Source organism: Pseudomyrmex gracilis, unplaced genomic scaffold (assembly GCF_002006095.1).
Source record: "Pseudomyrmex gracilis isolate BER0280 unplaced genomic scaffold, ASM200609v1 scaffold_152, whole genome shotgun sequence".
Taxonomy (NCBI): Eukaryota; Metazoa; Arthropoda; class Insecta; order Hymenoptera; family Formicidae; genus Pseudomyrmex; species Pseudomyrmex gracilis.
Window position 1 is genome coordinate 154,003 of NW_018020736.1, and position 21,206 is coordinate 175,208.

General features: G+C 41.7%; 2 protein-coding genes across 3 annotated transcripts in view; both read right to left on the reverse strand.

The window, feature by feature from the left end:
- The window catches only part of LOC109857239 (headcase protein), a 116,125-nt gene that overhangs the window by 35,604 nt on the left and 59,315 nt on the right, over positions 1–21,206 (reverse strand). The window lies entirely within an intron of this gene.
- Positions 11,127–14,365, reverse strand: LOC109857238 (facilitated trehalose transporter Tret1-2 homolog). Of its 2 annotated transcripts, none has more exons than XM_020433384.1 (6): positions 14,261–14,365; positions 13,391–13,750; positions 12,736–12,992; positions 12,372–12,623; positions 12,084–12,255; positions 11,127–11,761 (listed from the first exon to the last, which is right to left on the reverse strand). In XM_020433384.1, exons 1-6 carry the CDS (start codon positions 14,334–14,336, stop codon positions 11,466–11,468), a joined length of 1,413 nt encoding a protein of 470 aa, XP_020288973.1. In that variant the 5' UTR covers positions 14,337–14,365; the 3' UTR covers positions 11,127–11,465. The 2 variants fall into 2 exon arrangements, with proteins under 2 accessions (XP_020288973.1, XP_020288974.1); XM_020433385.1 differs by having other exon boundaries at positions 14,244–14,331.

Here is a 21,206-nt window from a genome sequence, read left to right on the forward strand (position 1 = left end):
CACACACACACACATCCGTCGCGAAATGCGCGATTTAAAAGCAGAGGGAAAAAGATAGACAACAACCCCTCTCTCGTGTAGAGCGAGATATTTACGCCCGCCCGATGATGATAACAGCGGACATCCAAGGTCAGAGTAAAAAGCAGCGTAATAAATTAACGCGCATGTCGCGCAATTGCGGGGGTGTTGCGAGCAGTTGACTCGATTGATTGGGTAGAACGAGCTTCAACCTAGTTGGTCGAACTCTCATTGACGCCGTTGATGGTCGTCTCGAAAAGAAGAGAGAAGAGAAGCGGGGAGAGAGAGAGAGAGGAAAGAGAGGAGAGCGAGAGAAAGAGATGGAATGATGAAGACGCAGGCGGGAAATGGTCGACGTGGTTATTGCGAGATTTATTGCTTCTCTTCGTTTCGTCTCGTCGTCATGCCGAATGAGAAGCGTGCGATTCGCGAGGCCTACGAACGAAACGGAATCCGTCGCAACGTTCTCTCGTTTTCCACAAGAGTTAACGAGTGCACTTTCTTTTCCTTCCTCTTCCTCCCCGGGGAGAGATCGTTATTATATTGTCCGTCTAGACTCTTCAAGCTTCCTTTCTGCGGTATCGTTACCGCTTCCGATATTTTTAGATCGACGCCGACGCGACTCGTCATCCAACTGTGCTCGCACGTTTATAAAAATTACTTTCACATAAAATGGTAACGATCAAGATGCCGCTCTCTTCTTTCTTGTGAATTGCAATTGGCAAAAAAAGAAAAAGTTACACTTAAATGCGACTTGTTACGTATATAATAGTTTTCAAGCAATTTGCGCACTCTTTGAGATCGAGGTATCAATGTTGGAAACGTGAAACGCGTTGATTGCTGTTTGTCTCAACGACCGTTTGTCTCGGGAACTAACTAAACTCACAAACTCTTCTCTCACAAAATCTAGAGAGAAGAAAATGTACTAAGTTAAATGCGAAAGAAACTTTTTAAAAAGAGACAACAAAAACTGCTCCGTGTTTTACGAACATTGAAGTATAAACTCTCGTTGGCTGTTAATTTTGAAGGAGAGAGAGAGAGAGAGAGATCCAAAAACTCTTCTGATGAATATATCTACTGAAACTACGAGAAATAATTGGAGAAAGACAAATATTAATCACCAGCGAGAAATTTCCGCAATTGAGAAATTGTGAAGTGTCCAAGACAGATCGACGCGGGAATTGGTCGACCAACCAAAAAAAAAAAGAATAAAAAAAGAAAAAACAATATCCCGTCTCCGAGACGAAACTGACGACAGGCGTCTGTGAATGACAGTCGATTATTATTTTCTGCAGAACACGCGACTTGGCGTTGCAATTAACACTTTACGTAATCACGATAACGGTATCACATAATACGAGACGAGAGACAACATATCCTACCCAGAAAAAGCGTGTATAAATAATAATCACAATTGATTCTTTAGATCTTGATTGTTGCCGCTTTTATCTCGACGCTGATTGGACGTTTCTCGAATGTGTTTCTCGATTCATGTCGTACGAATCAAGAGGCACGGTAGGTACTGCCTCGCGCCGTTCGGGCGCGACTTCGTTGCGCGTGTCTTTAAAAACGTAACTAAAGTTACGTGACAGTGAGAAGAGAAAAACAACACGTGACTAAAGTCACATAACTGCACTTTAGTCACGTGTCTTTAAAAACGTGACCAAAGTAAAGTCACGTGTTGTTCTTCTTCTCCTTCTTGTCACGTGACCTTACTTTTGTCACGTTTTTAAAGACCCGTGACTAAAATCAAGTCACGTGACTTTAGTCACGTGTTGCTTTTCCACCATTTTTTATTTTGATTTTCATGCGTTATTGCTGACATTTCTCTAATGTATATTATATAGTTTGTAAGACGTATGTGTACTAGCTGTCATCGCGATGACAGGTGTGTTCACTACACGTTAAAAAAAAACAATAATAGCGTGCGCGTAGCGCGCGCCTGTGTTGTGCTAGTATGTAAAAAAAAAAAAAAAAAGAAAATATGATATATTAATACGCGCCACTGATTTCTCGCGTCTCATTGTGCGTTCGACTACAAAAACCAAGTTCACGTTAATATTGCGCGTTATTCAAAAAACATTGATTGCAAAATTGTGTGCGATTATGCGAAAAGAAATCAATTACCAATTAAATTGTCTTCTATATTAGACGTTTATGTTGTTAGATGCATATATTTTCATTAGATTCTCAAACTTATGATGTTAATGGCTCCGCTTCGGATCAAAATTGCATTTGTTCGTCGTGTCGTCCGTCGGAGCCTCAACGCGTATCAACGACAAGATTATTATGCATTACATGGAGGGACCGAGGAGCGATTCGATATGTATGTGCGTCGACGGGAGAAGCGAGGAACACGACACAGTAATGACCCAGACGAGCTGCATCCTTGTGCCACATAAAACGATGTGGCATGATGCACGCACGTGTTTACAGACGCGCGCGACCGAAGAGATCAGACCGAAGATTGATTTTCCGCTTCTCGAGAGAGAGAGAGAGAGAAAAAGAGAGAGAGAGAAAGAAACGAAAACGACACACGAAGGGGGTTCCCCTTCGTTGTCGATTTCGTCGCCAATGTTGACGGAGATGTCCCGCGAAATGCCGTGCCAGATGTTCCGTTCTAATGAGCTGACATCAGACATAATTTCGAGCGTTTCGTTTCCGCGCGATTATTTAACCTGACGGAAGTAATGTTTGAACGACCGCGCGCGCGCGCGGACGTAATTTAATTTGGGATCGCGCATCGTGTGATTAACACATTCGCTACCACATTGCGCGAACACAAGTGACACTTGACGTACGCTTAATATCCGATAACGACCTTGGTAGACAATGTGATATAAGTTCAAGCGGTCCGCTTATCTTGTGACTCTCGATTCGTTTCTCGAGTAAAATAGAACTTCGGTAGGAAAAAAAAAAAAAAAGAAAAAAAAATAAATTGCCAACTGCTTTCTATTTCAAGATTACGGGTGAGAGGTTTATTTGGCAGGAAATTGATAATTATAATCCTCGGTCTGAATTTTACACGCTTGACCTTTTTCCTATATTGCACTCTCGTCTTATTTTTTTCTCGCTTCTGTGTTAAAGTTGCATTTGTGTAATAATTTTTTTAGTCCAGTAAAAATAAAACCACTACATTTAGCAACAATATGTTTGAAGCGTAGTTTGTTATCGTATACACGCGTGAAGAAAAGGAAGATCTTTCTTCGCGACGACAAAATCGTCGATTATTTGGAGACCTGTGAGAGATTGCAGGCGATAAATCAATTCGATTATATCGCAAGATACAATATTCGCCAATCCAATTTCATTGGTTGCGGCCACGCGATTTTCATACGATATTTACATAATTATCGTAATTAAAGTAAGTAATAATCAATTTTACACGGAGCGCACGAGATCCTTCGCGTTGCGCAATCGATTGATGTGATCGAGTTATTCGACGCGAAATGAAAAGGCAAGAAAATACGTGTAAATATAAATGTATACACAGTGTATGATAATGAAATTTTGCGTAGGAAAGAAACATTGGCGGATCACTTTACTTTCTTCAAGTCGCACATTTTTCTCGATCGTGTACACGACGCGCTCGAACATTCTTCTCGCAAATTGCGTCTGTGCTTATTTATTTTTTTTTCTCTCCCCGAAGTCGAAAAATTTCAACAAAACTGTGAATTACGCGCGACGCGAGAAGATTTATGATCGCGTAAATTAGCCGCAACGGACCTTCTGCGGAGCCCAGCCCTTCTCAAACACGAGCGAGAGAATCGCGCGCGTTTTTCTCTCCCCCTTTTCCTCGCCCGCCCGCGACTCGCGGCTCTAACACCCTTCTTTCTGAGAAATCAAGCAAAAGAAGAGAATAAAACAGAGGAGATATCGAGAGGTGAGGAGGTTAAAAGAGTTTCCGAGTGCTCGTTTTCTCCCGCGTCTCGAGAGAAACGAGGCAATTTGTCCTTCGACAAATTAATTTCTTAAAATATGCAAGTCTGCCCGTTGTTGCAGGCAGTTTTATTGCACGAATGTTTTATGACCGCGTATTTTTTTTTTTTTTCCTCGCCCTTCACTGTACTTCAACATCCCGCGCGCGTGCAAATCTCTTCCCTTTCTCCCCCCCCCCTGCCTTGTATCCTTCTACTTCCTTCTTTTGTTTCAACACACCGTAGTGCGTAATTAAAAGCGACCCGACATCTGCGAGAATATTTTATCCGAGCGAGAGCAGGAAGCGGACATTGCGAGGTCTCAGTCCTCGCTAATTTGAAACTTGTCATACATCAACTTACCAAGACTAACATTAGTACACGTTGTTGGCTAATCGGCAAACCGCCATTAATCACGTGTGAGCAGCCGGTTCGGATCATCCTGCATCGCCGAGCAATGAAATCGCTTGCCGCAATTCGCCGGCAATACGTCAGGAATAATGGTGTAATAATGGTAATAGCGAAATAATTGAGATATGTCGAAATGCGGGAAGAGCGGAGCGCGTTTAATGGCGTGCGATGCAATTGCCCCTATCGCGCGCTTCGCAACGCTTCCTGTGTGTGTCTGAGTCTCTTTTCTTCAATCGTTCGTTGCGACCGCCGCGTTATACCATCAACTACCGGAAGAGCATCAAAAACTAAATCAGAGAGAGAAAGAGAAAGAGAAAGAGAAAGAGAGAGAGAGAGAAAAAGAGAGAGAGTTTAATAACGTGTGATAAAGTGTCATTTTCACTAAACGCCCAATTACATCGCATCTGCCCGCATCGAAGTTAAGTGTGTTAAATGACATAGTTATGCGCACAAATCATGGTAAAGATCATTTTCGAAAATATTAGATGTACATATCGTGTATATAATCCACGCTCGCGTATAATGACGTTTTCTCTTACGGTTTACGTCGACAAACAATTACGTGTCATATCCTCCGTTAAGTGTTTCCTTCTCGTTTAAAAATCGGAGAATTGAATCCCGAACGTTTTTTTTTTTGTTTTTTTTTTTGCGACAAGGAGTCCCGCAAATCGCGTCAATTGCACGCGAGTATTTTATTCTCGATGCCTGCTGCTTCGCGCGTGCGCCGCGATCAATTTTCTCGAACAAAAATTCCACACCGATATATATATATATATATATTTTACTACCTCAACGAGTTCTAGATCACTCGAACGACTCGAACAAGACCGGTTTCGCGTCGCGATCGGAATCAGGCGAACCAGACCACTGCCCGTTGTTGTTGTCGTCTTCGTCGTCGTCGTTCTCGTAAAGAGAATCAGCGTGGAAAAAGAGAGAACGAGAAAGAGCGCTCTCGTTCTACCGGATGACGCGAATCACAGTCGTATCGGCAACGGTACAACACATGAGCGTTCCGTGGATGCTGTTGCTTATACAGCACAGATGCACACACGCTACGGCAATTGGGTCGCAAGCAGAGAGACACAAGCACCGTTGCCGGGCGGCAACGAAAACAAATTCGCGCGTGTCAAACGAGCGACTCGTCGCCGTTCCATCTGTCAATCGCTTGTTACCGATGCGCAACGCGCGGAAGATAGAATTATTAATAATACGTTACGCGCGAATGACGATGACGCAAATGTGTGTTCCGGGTCGTTGACTTTTAATATTTCAAAAAATCAGCAGCAAAGAAATATCTTTTTTTATTAATTATCGACGTTAAATGTCGATATCAATGTAATATAATTTCTCTCCTGAACTTTTTTTGCGATTGAAATATATTCTCGTTCCCCCCTCTGACGACTTTATACGCCATACATTTCGAACTTTTTATTAAAAAAAAAAAAAAAAAAAAACTTTGTTTCATCATGATTGCCTTGACAAATGGCGCAGTAAGCACTCTCGTTAGAATATTAAAATCCATCGCAGATGGATGTACGTGTATATCGCGCGATACGAAACAAGTATGCATATATTTTACTCCGTTTGATTAATATTAATCGTTCCAGATGCATTTGTCACTGCTCGCAGAAGAAAAATGCGTTACATTCGCAACAAGCTGTTACCTCTAATGCTAATCTAATCGTTTAAACGCGTGTCTATCTCGAAAAAAAAAAAAACTACGAGACAAATGCAATTACGTTGGTAGAAATTAAACCGGTAACCAGGCCAGGTTTGCTGACTAGAGAAATTAATAAGTTCAGACGGAGCAGCAAATCATCTAACTTAAATCTAAACTTGTTAAATGACAAGCAGAACATATTCGTAATACGGACGTGGTGAGAGAAGAAAACCAGACATCTGCACAGTTTTCCGACATAGTTTTTCGTCGCGCATTTGACGAAATCCAAAGAAAAAGATGCGAGATGTACACGGAAAAAAAAAAATAGATTTGCTAGAACAGCAAGAAATTAGTTAATAATTTTTTCAAAAAATCCGGTAGACTCAACAATTTTTCTTGCCGGTCGTATAACAGCAATTTTTTTTCGTGTATTATGGTACATATACGATGACATATGGTGGCATGCCCATCATTGAATCCGCATAGAGAGTTTCTTGCATTTGCAACGACGATAAAGGGATCCGCGCAAAGAGATGAGTCGAACAGCGAGCTTCATTGACATCGCCCTCGCTCGTTTGCGGGCGCGAGGAGCAGTAGATAACAGCTGCACGATAACGCATACGCGCGCACGAGGGAATATGCGCTAATACACTATATCGGTCGGCGTGACGATACGCGCTTATTTCTGCGGTCTATTTATTTACGGAGTATGATATCGGACGAATGATATCGGCAAGATTGCCGATGAACGAAAGCGAAGTTCTTTTCTGTAAAAGTGTACAAAGCGCGAACAATGCGAGCGCTCATCAACGTTCGCGAGCGTTGCAGGGGATGTGCAGTTTGATAGATATTCTGTTTATCCCCAGTTATAAATTGAAAAATGATGATTTCTGATAGAACTGTGTTAGCAATCATAAAAAAAAAAAAAATATATATATATATATAAAACAGCAATTATCGATATTTTGTTACTGGTGATGTGTTTTATTTAATAATATACACAAAAAAACTTCTTCCAACTATATAATTATCTACAATATTACGAATTGATGAAAATATATTAATTAGTATTCTCTCGTTCTCTTTTTTGTTTGTCACATAATTTCATGTATAATTCGTACTTAATACTTATACACGCGACGAATCCCGCACTCGACATTTGTATGATACAAAATCTTCTTACAATGAATATCAAGTTTACGTCATTTAAACCCCGCTTGCATACATGTAATTGCTATATATAACGAGACGATTAATTTTAATTAAACCGCGGCGTCTACATAGAACCCGTGAACTCCGGGTTAACAGCGGGATCGACAAAAAGAGAGACTCGCGGCTCTTTTCGGCTCTGGCTGGGTCGCGCGAGCTGTCGCTATGAGCGAGCGAGCGAGCAAGCGAGTCGGCGCGGCGATACCACGAGGAGAGAGAGGCCGTTGGCCCCTCTCGGTGCAATGGTGCAGTGTGCAATCCTCACCGACGTGGAGGGAAAAGAGAGGTTTCACGTACGAACGCGCGAGTACATGTGTATGTACGAACAGCGCGGCTCACGCGAGTTTCGCGCGAGCGTGTATCGTTCGCCAAGTCATCCGCGTGTGGGGCACGAGAGCCTTGAAGTGCGGATTGCGTGTGGGTTGTGACGCGACGAGAGAAAAGAGAGAGAGAGAGAGAGAATATGCGTATCAAGTCATGCTTAAAGACTATATTTACAAAACTCGAGTTTAAGTTGTCATGACGTTTGAGCGTCGCGCGCAATGCGTTTAGAAAATCGACAAGAATAAATATGCGCGAATGAGAAGAAAATACTGACGAAATGAAGGAAAAACAATTGCTTCGGTAATTAGATTTCGTCTTCGCTTTATGTCAATGACTTTGTATTAGCGAGTCGAAATTTATTGAAGTTCCGCGCGCAAATCTTTCAACTCTTTCCTCAAACTCTTGCCGAGAAGGTTCTATTGATTTTATTTAATTTTAAACATAACGGTAATATACAATAAGTATACGGAAACGTGAGAGCATTGAATATTTGTCAGTGTTTCTCAGTTTTTAAACAGTTCAATTTTTTTTAAATCGTCAATTAAAATAGTTTTTTTTTTTTTGTATTTTATCTTCTCTTGACATCGAAAATCTTTCAATTTGTTTCAATCTCCTGTGATGCAGCTGCAAATTAACCATCTAAAATCGGTTTGTAAACGTATATATATATAGTATATGCATAAGCGATGAAAAGAGAAGATTAACAGCGCAATACGTACAACACAGATAGAACGCGGATTAAAGCCTATATTAACAGATAATACACGCGCGTGTATATACACAGTCGGCGAAACATCAAAGCAGAGATTGCATCGTCGCATGCGCGCGGTGGTCCATCCATTTCCCCGAATACACATTTTGATAAACATCATTGCATTGAGCAAGAATCCATTTTCGTCACACTCCGAAGCAATCCGGCTTTTCGATGGAAAAACTCCATTTATGAAATGTATAAAAGACACGGGCAAAGGAAAGATGTGCTTGAATATTGGTCGCGGATTTGAAGAAAAAGAAAGAGACGAGATCTCGGAAATCTCGCCCCGGGACACGAGATATGGCTGCGGCTGTGTTTCCCGAGAACAAAAATGTATGTGAGAAACACATAGCGCGACGCGATGTTCCGGCTCTGCTGCCAATTTCCTACGGGTCGGCTACTACTCTCTCTCTCTCTCTCCTCTCCTCTTCGCGTCGGCATGGCTTTCTATTTATTTATTTCCTGTCTGCGACAACCTCACCGGGGGAAGTGCCGCGGGGGGTTCGAGTGCCGGGGCCAGATGGGAGCCGCGTCCCGATATCGCTTATTGCTTGTTAGAGCCGCTCGGCGAGCGGCTTTCTTCCTCTCCTTTACGTCCCGGGAACGGAAAAGAAAACCGGCGCGTCGACAGACAGCTCGCGGAGGACGCGATTTTTCTTGCTCCTTAACGGGATACCCCGGATAACCCCGGCGAGTGTTCCCCGCTGCGAGCGAGGCGCCTCTCGCCACGAAATTTATCCACTTTCCACACACAGCCAATTAAATGAAATTTTTTCTATTCACCCGTAAACAGCTTCATTCGCGTTCATTTCCGTTCAATTTTGTTCGCGATTTTAAGACAGTGTTAATCTCGCGATGCAAATATTCCGAGATAGGTGTTCCGAAGGGACGAAAACGCGCAATATATCGTGTGTAAATAACGTCAGATAACGAAGATAACGTATTGTCGAAAGTAAAGGAAGGCGCGCGCTCTCGAACATATTTTCAACAAGCGTGTTGACTTTCGTCGATATAAAATTAAATTACGCCGTTCGCGTTCGCGCTTAAAATTTGTCTCGCGATAACGACGATCATTGAATTTTCGTCGCCATTGTGTTGTTTCACACGCGTCATAAAACAGAGCAGATGATTCCAAAATAAGATCGACACGACGCAGCCGGAAAGATCGGTCGAAGGAAGCGCATCGAATCGAAGACGTCACGCCTATCGATCGCGCTAACGTTCGCGATTTTTTTCTTCAAGGAGTTGTTTCTCTCTCCGATGTTTCGCCGGCAGACACGCCGAAAGTCTGGCTTCTTCCCACGAATAAAGAAAAGAACCGCCCTGTACTCGCGCGAAAAACTTGTCTGGTGTCTCGTTCTCAACGTTCTGCCCTTCTCACGCTCAGTTTTTTTGGTTTTATTGCTGAAATTTATTCGACGGCGAAACGAGAGCGAATCCGCGCAAGATGTCCCACATGTTGGGTTTTCGAATAATCCCCCACATTGCCGGCGGAGAGGGATCAAGAGTGTCACAAAGCGTCGTGAGAGATGATCATTTTTTATAATAAAAAATTATCTTGCTCTTGTAATGAAAAATTACCTTACTTGCGAAACACTTCGCTTCGATGAAATTTTCGCCACACGCGTGTGTGTGTCTCTTGGTTAAAAAAAAAATTTACTCTCAAATTTTCAAACTTGTCAATCGAAGTAAAATACAGACTCAAAGGAAATTCAAGCGCGCAGAAGAAATTACAAAAAGAGAGAAACGAACGCGTTTGTAGCATCTAGATATTTCCATCAAAGAGCGTATTATTTATTGTCGTCGCCCACGGCGAAAAATCCGCGGAACGTGCAATCGCATAATAAAAAGAAACAGTCGAGTAGGCGACAGGAATGTAACGCCGAGGCGCTGCGCCCGATTCTCGAGAGGTTTACAGCAGCATTCGTTATTAGAACAGCGACACTCAGCGCGCGACGCTGGCACGACGCTTCATAAATATAAATTCGAATGCATAATCGATGAAAGCGAGCGTCTACCGCGTCATGGTAGCTGAATGAGAAACAGGCGCGCCAGAGAGTCGTCATCATCATCATCATCATCATCATCACCGTCATCGTCATCATCATCATCATCATCATCATCGTTGACAACCACCGAGAGGGGGGTGAACGCTCGCGACAAACGCACTTCGAATCAGAAAGAGTCATTAAGGCAAAAGACCGTAACTTGCGATTCAACTCCTGTGTGCGAGTTTTCCAGTATTCGAAATACGATTATAAAACACATGTTGGCCCCGTGTGATGTTCCGACACGTTTGTTTTTAGCGCGAGAAAAACAATAATGGATTGTGTACGACGCGTCAGAGACAAAAAAAACTATTCGAGAAATCGTTAGAGAGATTTTCTGTGTGTTTCGGAGTAAATAAAAAATAGCGAATAGAATAGAAACCGTTGTTGTTAATTCCGAGCGATTTGGCCAAGGTTATGCGCGTGCAATGACTGCTCGCGATACATATCGCGAGTACGTAGCGCTTGCATATAATATCGCGGTTCAAGTTTAGCCGCATCCTCTGGCGCGCATACACACTACTAACGGTCTCGTATGCCGCATTTATCGCGTCTCTCATTTCCCGTCAGGAATTCACTTATCTGCAAATTATTTTAGTCGCCACTACGCCCACGATGAAGTTATTTAAATTGTAAACAAAAAATATCGCACGAGCTTTTGTGTTAATGTAATGTTTTTTTTTTTTAACACTGACTGAAGTGACGATCTTTAATGAATCGTAGTGAAAAAATTCTACTGTTTTTATAATTAATAAAAATATTTTTATAATTAAAACACGTAAGTATATTAACAATTTTAAAGATTAGTTTCACTTTTTTCCCTATTCATTTCGTCTCGACTGTAGTATCTTGTACGCACAAATGTCGCGCGCGTAATCAAAATATTATTACAAAGCGTCAACGTAAAGAAAACGAGGCACGTTTCATTTTCATGGCGCTTGAATACACCTTTGAGATTCTTCACGATGACGTTGTGCGTCATCGTAATTGACATCGTTGAAATTGTCAGCGGTTGACATCAAAATTGTGCGATCAATTGTACGATATATTCATCTTCTTTATTCAGACTTCTTCTTCAATGGAGATTCATCACGTTGTGCTCCATAGAATTCTTGTCTTATGATTTATTCCACGCGGGAAGATTCATGATCGAACACATGCGTCCCAAACTCTTCGTAAATTTCTTTGAAAGTCTTGCCTTTGGTCTCGATCATGAAAAATATGACGAAGAACACGTTGAGAAAACATATCAGAGCGAAGAAGAGAAACACCGTGGCGATGCCGAACGTGGCGACGGCGCTCGGGAAGGATATCGTAACTGTAAACGCGAGTAACCAATTGAAGCAAGCCGCGCTCGACGATGCCGCGCCTTTCAAGCGTATTGGAAAAATCTCGCCCATGTAAGCCCAGGGGATCGGACCTATAACGAATCGACTCGGTGAAGATTTACCTGATAACCGTCATCAAGCATTTCGCGTTCCGCGAGAGAAACAAAAAGACGAAGAGATACTTCATTTCTTGATGGACTATTGTGTTTATCTAACACATGTAAAAAAAACCATAAGAAATAAATGTAATTAAAAAAAAAAAACGAAGTGATACGTTTCAATTTGTAAGAAAGAAGATATTTTCGATACTTTAATTAATCAGAAGAAGAGAAAGAGAAAAAGAAGAGAGAGAGAAAGAGAAAGAAGTCATCGCGGTCCGAGCTTACTTGTCGCTCATCATTATTAGTTACATACCAGCTCCGAGGTTGAAGAAGAGTATGTAAAAGCACACCGACGTAAGTGGCAACCAATACATTTGCTCCGCCTTCTCCGGCTGATAGCTCTTTACAACGAAAAAGACCGCCAAGGCCAACAAGCACACGCACATCATCGCCTCGGACACCGCCATAAGCAGTTTGCGTCCCAGCTGCGATTGCAATGCCAGCCGCGGTCAATAGATAATAAATTAATAGATCGCGAAAACTCTGTGGGCGACACGGATCCGATATATCACACGGTAACTAATCTCAAAAGTGTAACAACCTTGTCGATCAGAAGCGCGGACGCCACGCAAGCTACCAACTGGACAACCGCAAAGATGACCAGTTCGATCAGCGACTCCATGCCGACTCCCGTTGCCTCGAGAATCGTCACGCCGTAAAATATTATCGCGTTGATGCCGCTGAATTGCTGGGCGAACATCAGAACGTAGGCAACAGCCAGTGTCTTCAACATAGGCTTGTTCACGAAGGCCGATATGTTCAATCTCTGAAGTCTGCTTCTTCTCACTTGTTCCTGCGTGTTTTCCCGATTACGCAAACATAATTTCATATTAATCTACGTCTTAAATTTATTTCGAAATAAAACAAATTTTGTTCGCAAAAATTCGAAATCGCTCGACACCAACCTTGAACGCCTCGATCTCGGGCTCGACGTCGAAATCCAGGCCGCGAAAGAATCGCATGGACTTTCGCGCGGCTTCTTCCTTATCTTTCGCGAAGTAGAACAACGGGCTTTCGGGCACGAAGATCATCATCACGCCGAATACGACCGGTGCGACCGCGCAGAGGCCGGATATCGCAATCACGTCCCGTGTGAAACCGGCGCAGTACACGTACAGTATACCGACCAGCAACAACAACTGGAAGAAAACACCGGTCGTCCCTGTTACGAGAAAGGAAGAATCGCATAATGAAGCTGCTTCTTCTCTCGCTTCTCGTGGCGCGCGAGATGACGATAAATCGCGAATTATTTACGACGCAAAGAGAAAACACGACTTCAAGGTAATGGCCCGATAATAATTTTCGCTCCTTAGTTATTTTATTTTGCGCTGTTATTATATTCGCGGTACGTTGCGTCACGTGCCGTCGGTATGGTGTTGCGTCACATTTTCGTGCAATCGCGCGAAATTCTCTTCTTCGTTCAACTTCGTTTCCAAAGTGTCACCGAATTTTCACGCGCGCACAGAATCACGTCGCAAAAATTGACGAAGTTCTAATAAACACACAGGCTTGGAATTGCGCTACGCCGCGAGAGATATCCGTATTTGAACAATTTTGTACCTCTGATCTGTTTCTCGGAGATCTCCGCGGAATACATGGGCGCCAGGACGCAGAACATGCCGCCGCAGGCGCCGGTTACGAACCTGCCGAAGACGAAGAGCGAAACTCGCGAGCCCGCGCAGATTAATAGAATCCAGCCGCCGACGAAAAACGGCGTCAGTGTCATCATCGTCCATTTCCGGCCGATTCTGTCGATCAGCACGGGCACGACGAGCGTGCCGATGGCCGCGCCCATCGGAAAAATCGCCGCGATCACGTCCGTCATGAAGACGTCGATGTCGTACTCGTCGCTCCTCAGGATTTCGATGCACGGCGCGCTCCAACCTAGACCGCATCCCAACGAGAATCCACCCATGCAGGCTGCGCGAAAGAAAGAGGTTCGTTGACCGTGAACACGACCACCAGAGACAGGACCCGCGTTTACGACGAATTGACGCGTCGTAACGACAATTATTCACCGAACCGGCGAGTTTATTTAACGCTTTCACCCTCCTCTCCCCCTTTGTCGCAGACATTTTTTTCCCCACCGGATATTCATTTATGACGGCCGTTTAATATTTCCGACGGTATTCACAAATGTGCACCGCCGCGTTTTTCTTTCAGCTGCTTGTGTCGCTGCTCGCCGTCGTCGTCATTATCGTCGCGACGGCGCGATTCGCAGTGGTCGCAGTTATTAACCCTTTGACCTCCAACACATCGCGCACATTGCAACTGTGTGTCGTAATATTCACGCGTCCGAGTAACATGTCGTCTCGAAACCACACAACTTTCGAAAAAAAAAACTATCTTTTTTTCTTCCCATTTTGTTTGGAAGAAGATTTACTCCGATTCGCGTGAAATTCTATTATCTTACGCAAAGGAGAAAGACACCTGCGGCAGAGCCGGCGTATTGCCGGATCCTTCTTCGAAACGGAACGATCGTCTGAGTTTCTTCACGCTCTGACATTCTTTATTCTCGATCGACGGCAATCTTGAACGATGACGATACGTCGAAAAAAAAAAACGAATGCATTTTCTCCTTGCTTTGATCGCGACATTCGTTTTTTTTTCTTTCGTCTCCCGGCTACGTTCGTTGTAATACGTATGCATACGGACACAGGAGCGTAAGTGCCTTTAACACGCGTAAAAAAAAGTTTATTGAAAATGCGCCAGCTCCGACGACGACGACGCATCTTTTAATTGTTGTTAAAGTATCGAGGCATTGTTGGTGCAACTTTATGTGGAAATTTGCATTTACATCTCTGCCCCGCACAATATGCTCCATTTTTGCTCTATTTCGAAATAACGTAATCGTGTAACAGCACAGTGTTAAACTTGTATTGAAAATTTATCTTCTTGCATTACTTAAAAAAAAAAAAAAGAAAAAAACCGGACAATAAGCAGTTGTTGACATTTAACCCAGAAAAGATTGCGCGATCTTTTTCTTTATCGCAACACTCGCCGTGTCTTTTCCGTCATTGCTCTCGCTCGCTGTGCTTACTCGCCGGTGATCGAGTCATGCACACACATGGTGCTGGTATTATATTCCGACGTTACAGTTAAGCGCGTTGCACAATGTAAAGCATGAGAAATGGAAAATCGTTTGAAAGCAGTCGTAATCGCTCGCGTAAGCCAGGAAGTCTTCAATTCTCTTCATTTGTATTTCTTTCTCGCGCGGATAGCAACAAGTCTGTTCGAACGCTATTTAAAGCGTTTATATATAATCCACATTTTGCTGTAAAATTGTTGCAATATTAATACGTATTTCGAAATATTTCGCGAATATTCCAAATCAGCGTCATAATTATGCGCGTCGAATGAAGCAACGTTCGTTCACACGGTTGATTTTTCGCATCTGAGATAGATATAATACATTTTATAACACATTTCCAAAAGTAACTTAACCACGAGAGCCGGAAAGAGTAACTTTATACGTTTTAATTACAAAACCCTCTTATCGAACTTCCCAATCTACGAGATTTAAGAAATGCAAAATTTATTTCTCACAGAGATAGATATTTGTGTAGTCACAACGCAGAGTACTATTAAATACTAATAATAATAATAATAATAATAAACAGCAATTAGTACATTTGTTCTCAAAGAAATACGCGGAGAAACTTGAAACTTCCAGTCTGCGGTGTCGTAAACGTACGGCGCGCGTTGGACGCGACAGCTAAATACGTAAACGTTCTCGCGTCTCACGGGACGAGCGCTAACAGCGGCAAAACGGCATAACGAACGCGCTAATTACGGCGCTGTTCTTGCGCGCTCGGTAGCAGACGCGCGATATCCCGTCGTAGTACCCCAAGTGGGTACTAACGACACGGTTGTCGAAGCTGGCGCATTTTCGTGCTCCAATAAACCCGACGACTCGCACACACCGCAGGACGACGAAATCTCTACGAGAAGCGACTCTCTCTCTCTCTCTCTATTCGCGCGGTAATAGGGATAACCGTCCCTTCCTTACGCCTGGTTACTTCGGCTAACGACATTCAAATTCCATTAAGGCGGCGCGATGTGCGCCTGACAACTTTCGAGATCGGTTCCTCGCGAGCGAAGAGCGTTCCATCACCTCTCAGATGATAGAACAGACGATATCGAGAGGAAAGGCAAAGCGAGATACGGTTTGTGTCTCCCTTCTGCGAGCGCGCGCGTATTCGATAATTACGGATCAATTATTTCTATTATACTCTCGTCTGTTATTCAGGCGAAACGCCAAGCACATCGATTAATGTACGAAATCACGATGTGTGTATGCGTTGTGTGTATATATCACGTCGTAACGTATCGAAATGCGCAATTTCGATGCGTATCGTAATTAAAGCCGCGGCTGCATATTCATTTAGCAAAGATTCTATTAGCAACATTCAATATCACGAATTACCCTGTAACTGAACACGCTCTGATACTGATATGTCTTATTGATATGCAGCTCGATGTGGAAAATTATATGTACCGTCAGCAGAGAGAACAGAGATGAGATATAACGAGCGCATGTGTATTTGCAGACTCAATTTGAATTCACTCTTATATCGCGAAATTAAATACGTTTAATCTATTCATTTCTTCTCTCAGATCTTCTGTTACAAATTTCGATAAAGTTTATTTATATATATATATATATATCGTGGCAATTATTTTGGCCATCTTTTGTTTGTAACGTGATTTTCGTGCGCAAAGCACGGGAGTCTACGACGCCTCGATTGATGACAAATGATCGTAATCTATTCTTGCGAACGAGAAACCGCAAGAGAGAATTTTTCGGTGCAACCGATAACGGTTAGACATAAGAGCCGACCATGTATATATGCATGAATCTTGATCGGTCGGCTCGCACAAAGTAGTATCACGAGCAAAAAAAAAGAGCACGACGTCCCCAAATGGAATTCTCCTAACGTAAAACGATAAGGGCAATATGTGTCTGGAGAAAACTTTCCCGTAACTCGAGAGAGCATATTGTTCTCCCCAACATGTGAAGAATTCACTCCGTTACTATATCCGTCGTCTCCTCTTGAATTTATCTTTTATAAGAAGAGAACGACGTCGGGGATCTACGCACACGCTTCTTTTTAAACTAATTTTCAAACGCAACGAGACGAATCTACGAAAGAGAGAGAATGCGTTTCCACATAAATTATCGCGTAGTGTGTCATAAGCTCTTTCTCTCATTTTTTTTTCCCCCTTTCTTACATATCGCAATACAATCAAGGATTAAACGTCGCGATTCGCCTGACAATCAAAACTGATCTTCGCAAAGAAGAGTCGCAATCGTTGATATTAAAGTTTCCGAAAGTGCGATTTCGTTCAACCGCGTGACGTTAACGCGCGCGTGATGTAATAATTGTCTTCCGGCATCGCGTGCCGACTGCTTTTCGCCTAACTTACGAACGTCGTCGTGTTATATATGTGTGTGTGTGTGTGTGTGTGTGTGTGTGTGTGTGTGTGTGTGCAAAGGACGAGAGGACGACTCACGAGCACGTCGCATTTATCGGAGGGGTTGGCGTAGCACCGGTTCCTCTCTCGCCGTGGGAAAAGCTCATTTGCATATAAATATAAGTAAAAAGTGCATTTGCATTTAAATGTCCTCCTCACCGGCTCGACGTCGCCTTCTCGATCGAAAGTTAACGGCGAATAGATCGCGCAGATAATGACGCACGAGGTTTAATCAAGGTTTCGGGAATAGAATGAATGACTATATCAATATCGCGCGGGAACGATTTTTCGAAAAGAACTACCTACTGTCAACATCATAGAAAAATATATTATGTATAAATGTACTTATATAATGTACTTATATAAATATATATATAATCTTTGTTGTGCAGAGAGAAACTCTTTATAAGTTAATTAAAAAGCGAGCACAAAAATCATAGTTTTCAAAAATAGTTTTATATAAAATAATTTTATATATTTTTATATATCGTATATATAATTTAATTGTCCAAAGTGTGTTAATTGCACAGACATAATTACGCTCTATTCCGAATTTCTCTTTGAAAAGACCCGGGAAGAAAAATTGCAACGTAAGACTCAACGCGCGCGTGTCAGAGTCAACCGTGAGTCGATCAGCAAGTTTCTGAAAGCGGATCTGTGCAGGTTACAGGTCGTATTCAGTCATGAAAGTAAGAGAAGGAGAGAGAGAGAGAGTTGCAACGGCTACATAGCTGCGAATCGAGAAGCTGCAAGACGAGAAATGAGCTGCAGCATATAAAGTATCCAGCCGATGTGAGAAGCACGATAACGTTTCAATTATAGTTGCCACGTACGTACACGAGCGTAGAATATCGGTGTACACGACCTAAGAGCGACCTAGAAACTCTCGCTTAAATCATTACTTACTTGACCGCAAGTAATGTTTGGTCTATTAGCGGATACTCGAACTTCGATTTTTGATCAACGAAGATCAACGATCACATATGAGATTTACGTTATCGCAAGAGATTTATATTTTATCTCGACTCAACGTGAAATTTTGAGAAAACTTTAAGATAAACATCCACAATTATCCAAAAATCACATTACCAGACAACAACCCGAACTCTATTATATAATTAAATTCTGATAATAATTATTTAGATAAACCGTAATCGCGTGCCAACGAAAAGATAAGGAAAAGTATTTTTAATTTTATCTTGCTCTTCTCTCTCTCTTTCTCTTTTTCTTTCTCTCTCTCTCTCTTTGTTGCTCAGTCTCGGTCTTTCTTAGGAGGCATAAACGGACTTCCAAACAGCTTACATAAGCGGCCGAGACTGCCTGAGCTACCTTGAAGTCGGTCGTTGCCGCTTTATCTCCCGCAACAGCATCGACGTATGTGTCGAAGGTTTGCAACTCGCGACTACCAATCATGGCATTCGCGACAAAATCGTGGTTCTCGTGTGCGAACGTGCAAACTTAGAAAACTAGAGTTACTTTACTGAATTGTAAATGCGATTCAATCGACAGAACATAGATTTTCTTTGGAGACCGGTTTGTGGCTTTTCCGTGGTGTGTTTTGTATTTCGGAGAATATAAATTTGTACGCGTTTAGATGCCACGCACGATCGAAAACCACCAAGCCATTTTTACGTCAGCAAAAACGGGTTGGACTCGTTCGACGTTTGCCTGAGAGATCGCGCGATTACTAGAGTTTTAATCTGTTACATTCGCGCTGGTCGATATCGCGACTCACTTTGATTATTAAACCGGAACCTTAACGTGAGAATTAAAAACTTGATTTGTCCTGACATCAGATCGTTATAGTCTGTTAGCGAGTTCACAGTTTGTTTCTTCGGTAAATACGTATTGTTACCGACGAAAATGTATAATCGAGAAAATTAATATATACTTACGTTGCATTTACGTAAGGCGCTTACAGTAGTTTCGCAGCGTTACATGAGTTAAACGTGTTCTTACCTGTAACAAAAATAAAGAGAAACTTTAGTGTAAAAAAAATTGCGTTATATAAATCAAATTAAATTATTTTCCACGAATGATACTTTAAAACAAGTGTAAAATATTGTTTAATTGATCAAATATCCTAATTAATTTCTGTTGAAAATATATACCCGGTGTTTGATCAAACCCAATTTTATGCAAATTTCGTTTTGTAATTGCGTGTTCAAACCAGAACATACAGAGAGATAAGTGTATTAGACGAGATATAAATTTAGTTGACTTGTTTCTCTTGCACAACCGAATGAACATTATAAAATCCAAAAATATAATCGCGTAGCAAGTGGAGCGTGTTATTGACTATAAGCTAAATTTATAATCGATCGCGGCAAGTACACAAAACGAAAGAAACGTAAATATCGCCGCTTCAAGAGATAAGTATGTAAATACATAGATATTTATTCATTTGTAAAGTCAAATAACAATCCTCAGTACACAATAAACACATTAAATACGTGTAAACAAATAAATTTGTGTTTTTTCCGCACATTAAATGTTTACAAATTTAAATCTTGCATGTTTTAACGTAGTCATAATTAATGTCGTGTAAATAATCAAAAAAATATTAAAAATAACAAAATAAGTTTTACAAAATAAGCTCATACCTCATCTAGGGAAAACTTTTTCAATCTGATCATTAAAAAAACTGAAATTTAAAAGCCTCTGAACAAGTGACATTATCAAAATTGCTTTCGTGAATTGGCGACAAGTGTTCAAGCGTACTGATTGATCGATCGATCGACCCCGAGCTTCTTTTTTTTTTTAATACTTTATTGTATCAGATAAAGCGATTCTTTCGATATCCTTTATACTTGCACACCTGTCTTGGTTAGGGATCGGACCTTCTTTTAAAACAACAAAAAAAAAGCATTGTCACTGACCCCCAAACCATTCGTTTCTTCGACCAGCGAATAATGTAACTCTTAATTATCAGATTACAACATGGAGTTTCAAATCAAGGTTTTTTTTCTTTTTTTTTCTTTTCAAAACTCGTTTTGCTCAATATTAAAAATTATTTATCGCCTTTTTTGCTCTTTATACTTCACATTATATCATGTTACAGAACACCAACATAAAGTCGTACCATATTACTGTTGATCTAACGTGCTCTATTTGTTTTTAAATTTTATAAAATACATATTACGATAACGAGCAAAAAACACACATACAAAAAATTTAACTGGTAATATAAATTTTATTTATATATTCAAATCATATAATAGTAAGTTTTATGAAATCTTGAGTCTGGTTTTTCAACGTCTGACCTTATTAAATAAGAATATTTGTTTTTAATTTTTTTTCTCAACACACACGCGCGTGCGCGAAAACATTTAGACATCAGGTGCAATCTTCAACGAACAAGGAGCGTCATCAGGAAATCCGCGAGCGACACAGAAAATCATCGTCACGTAATTCGCAAGAGAAGCGCGGAAGCGAAGCGGGATATCTCGTTTCCGGTCGGTCGAGTATTTTCTTTTCTTTGTTCTGCATCGTAGAACGGACGTGGCGAGGGCGCCGGAAGTACGGAGTGCAGATTTTCGACAGGAGCGCCTCGGGGCTGCGGAAATGGGGTGTGCAGAAGGGCGAGTATAAAAGAAGGGAAGCGAGAATGTGTGGCAGAAGAAAGAGAAAGAAGCCTCGCGAGACAGCTGTCGAGGTATTTTGCGAATTCAGCTTCCAGGCATTGAAAAAAAGGAAGTGAGAGAACGTGCGTCGAAATATTCTCTCAACATTTCTATATTTTTTGTCTATGACAATTTACATGATAGTGAGCTTATAGCGCGTCGTGTAACTGAAAAATTGCTACCTAAATATTTATCTGATAATTTAGTTCGTTTCGTTCGCGTATAAAATCATTCGAATAGAGAAAAAAAGCAAATATTTCTCAACATTTTTCGTGTTT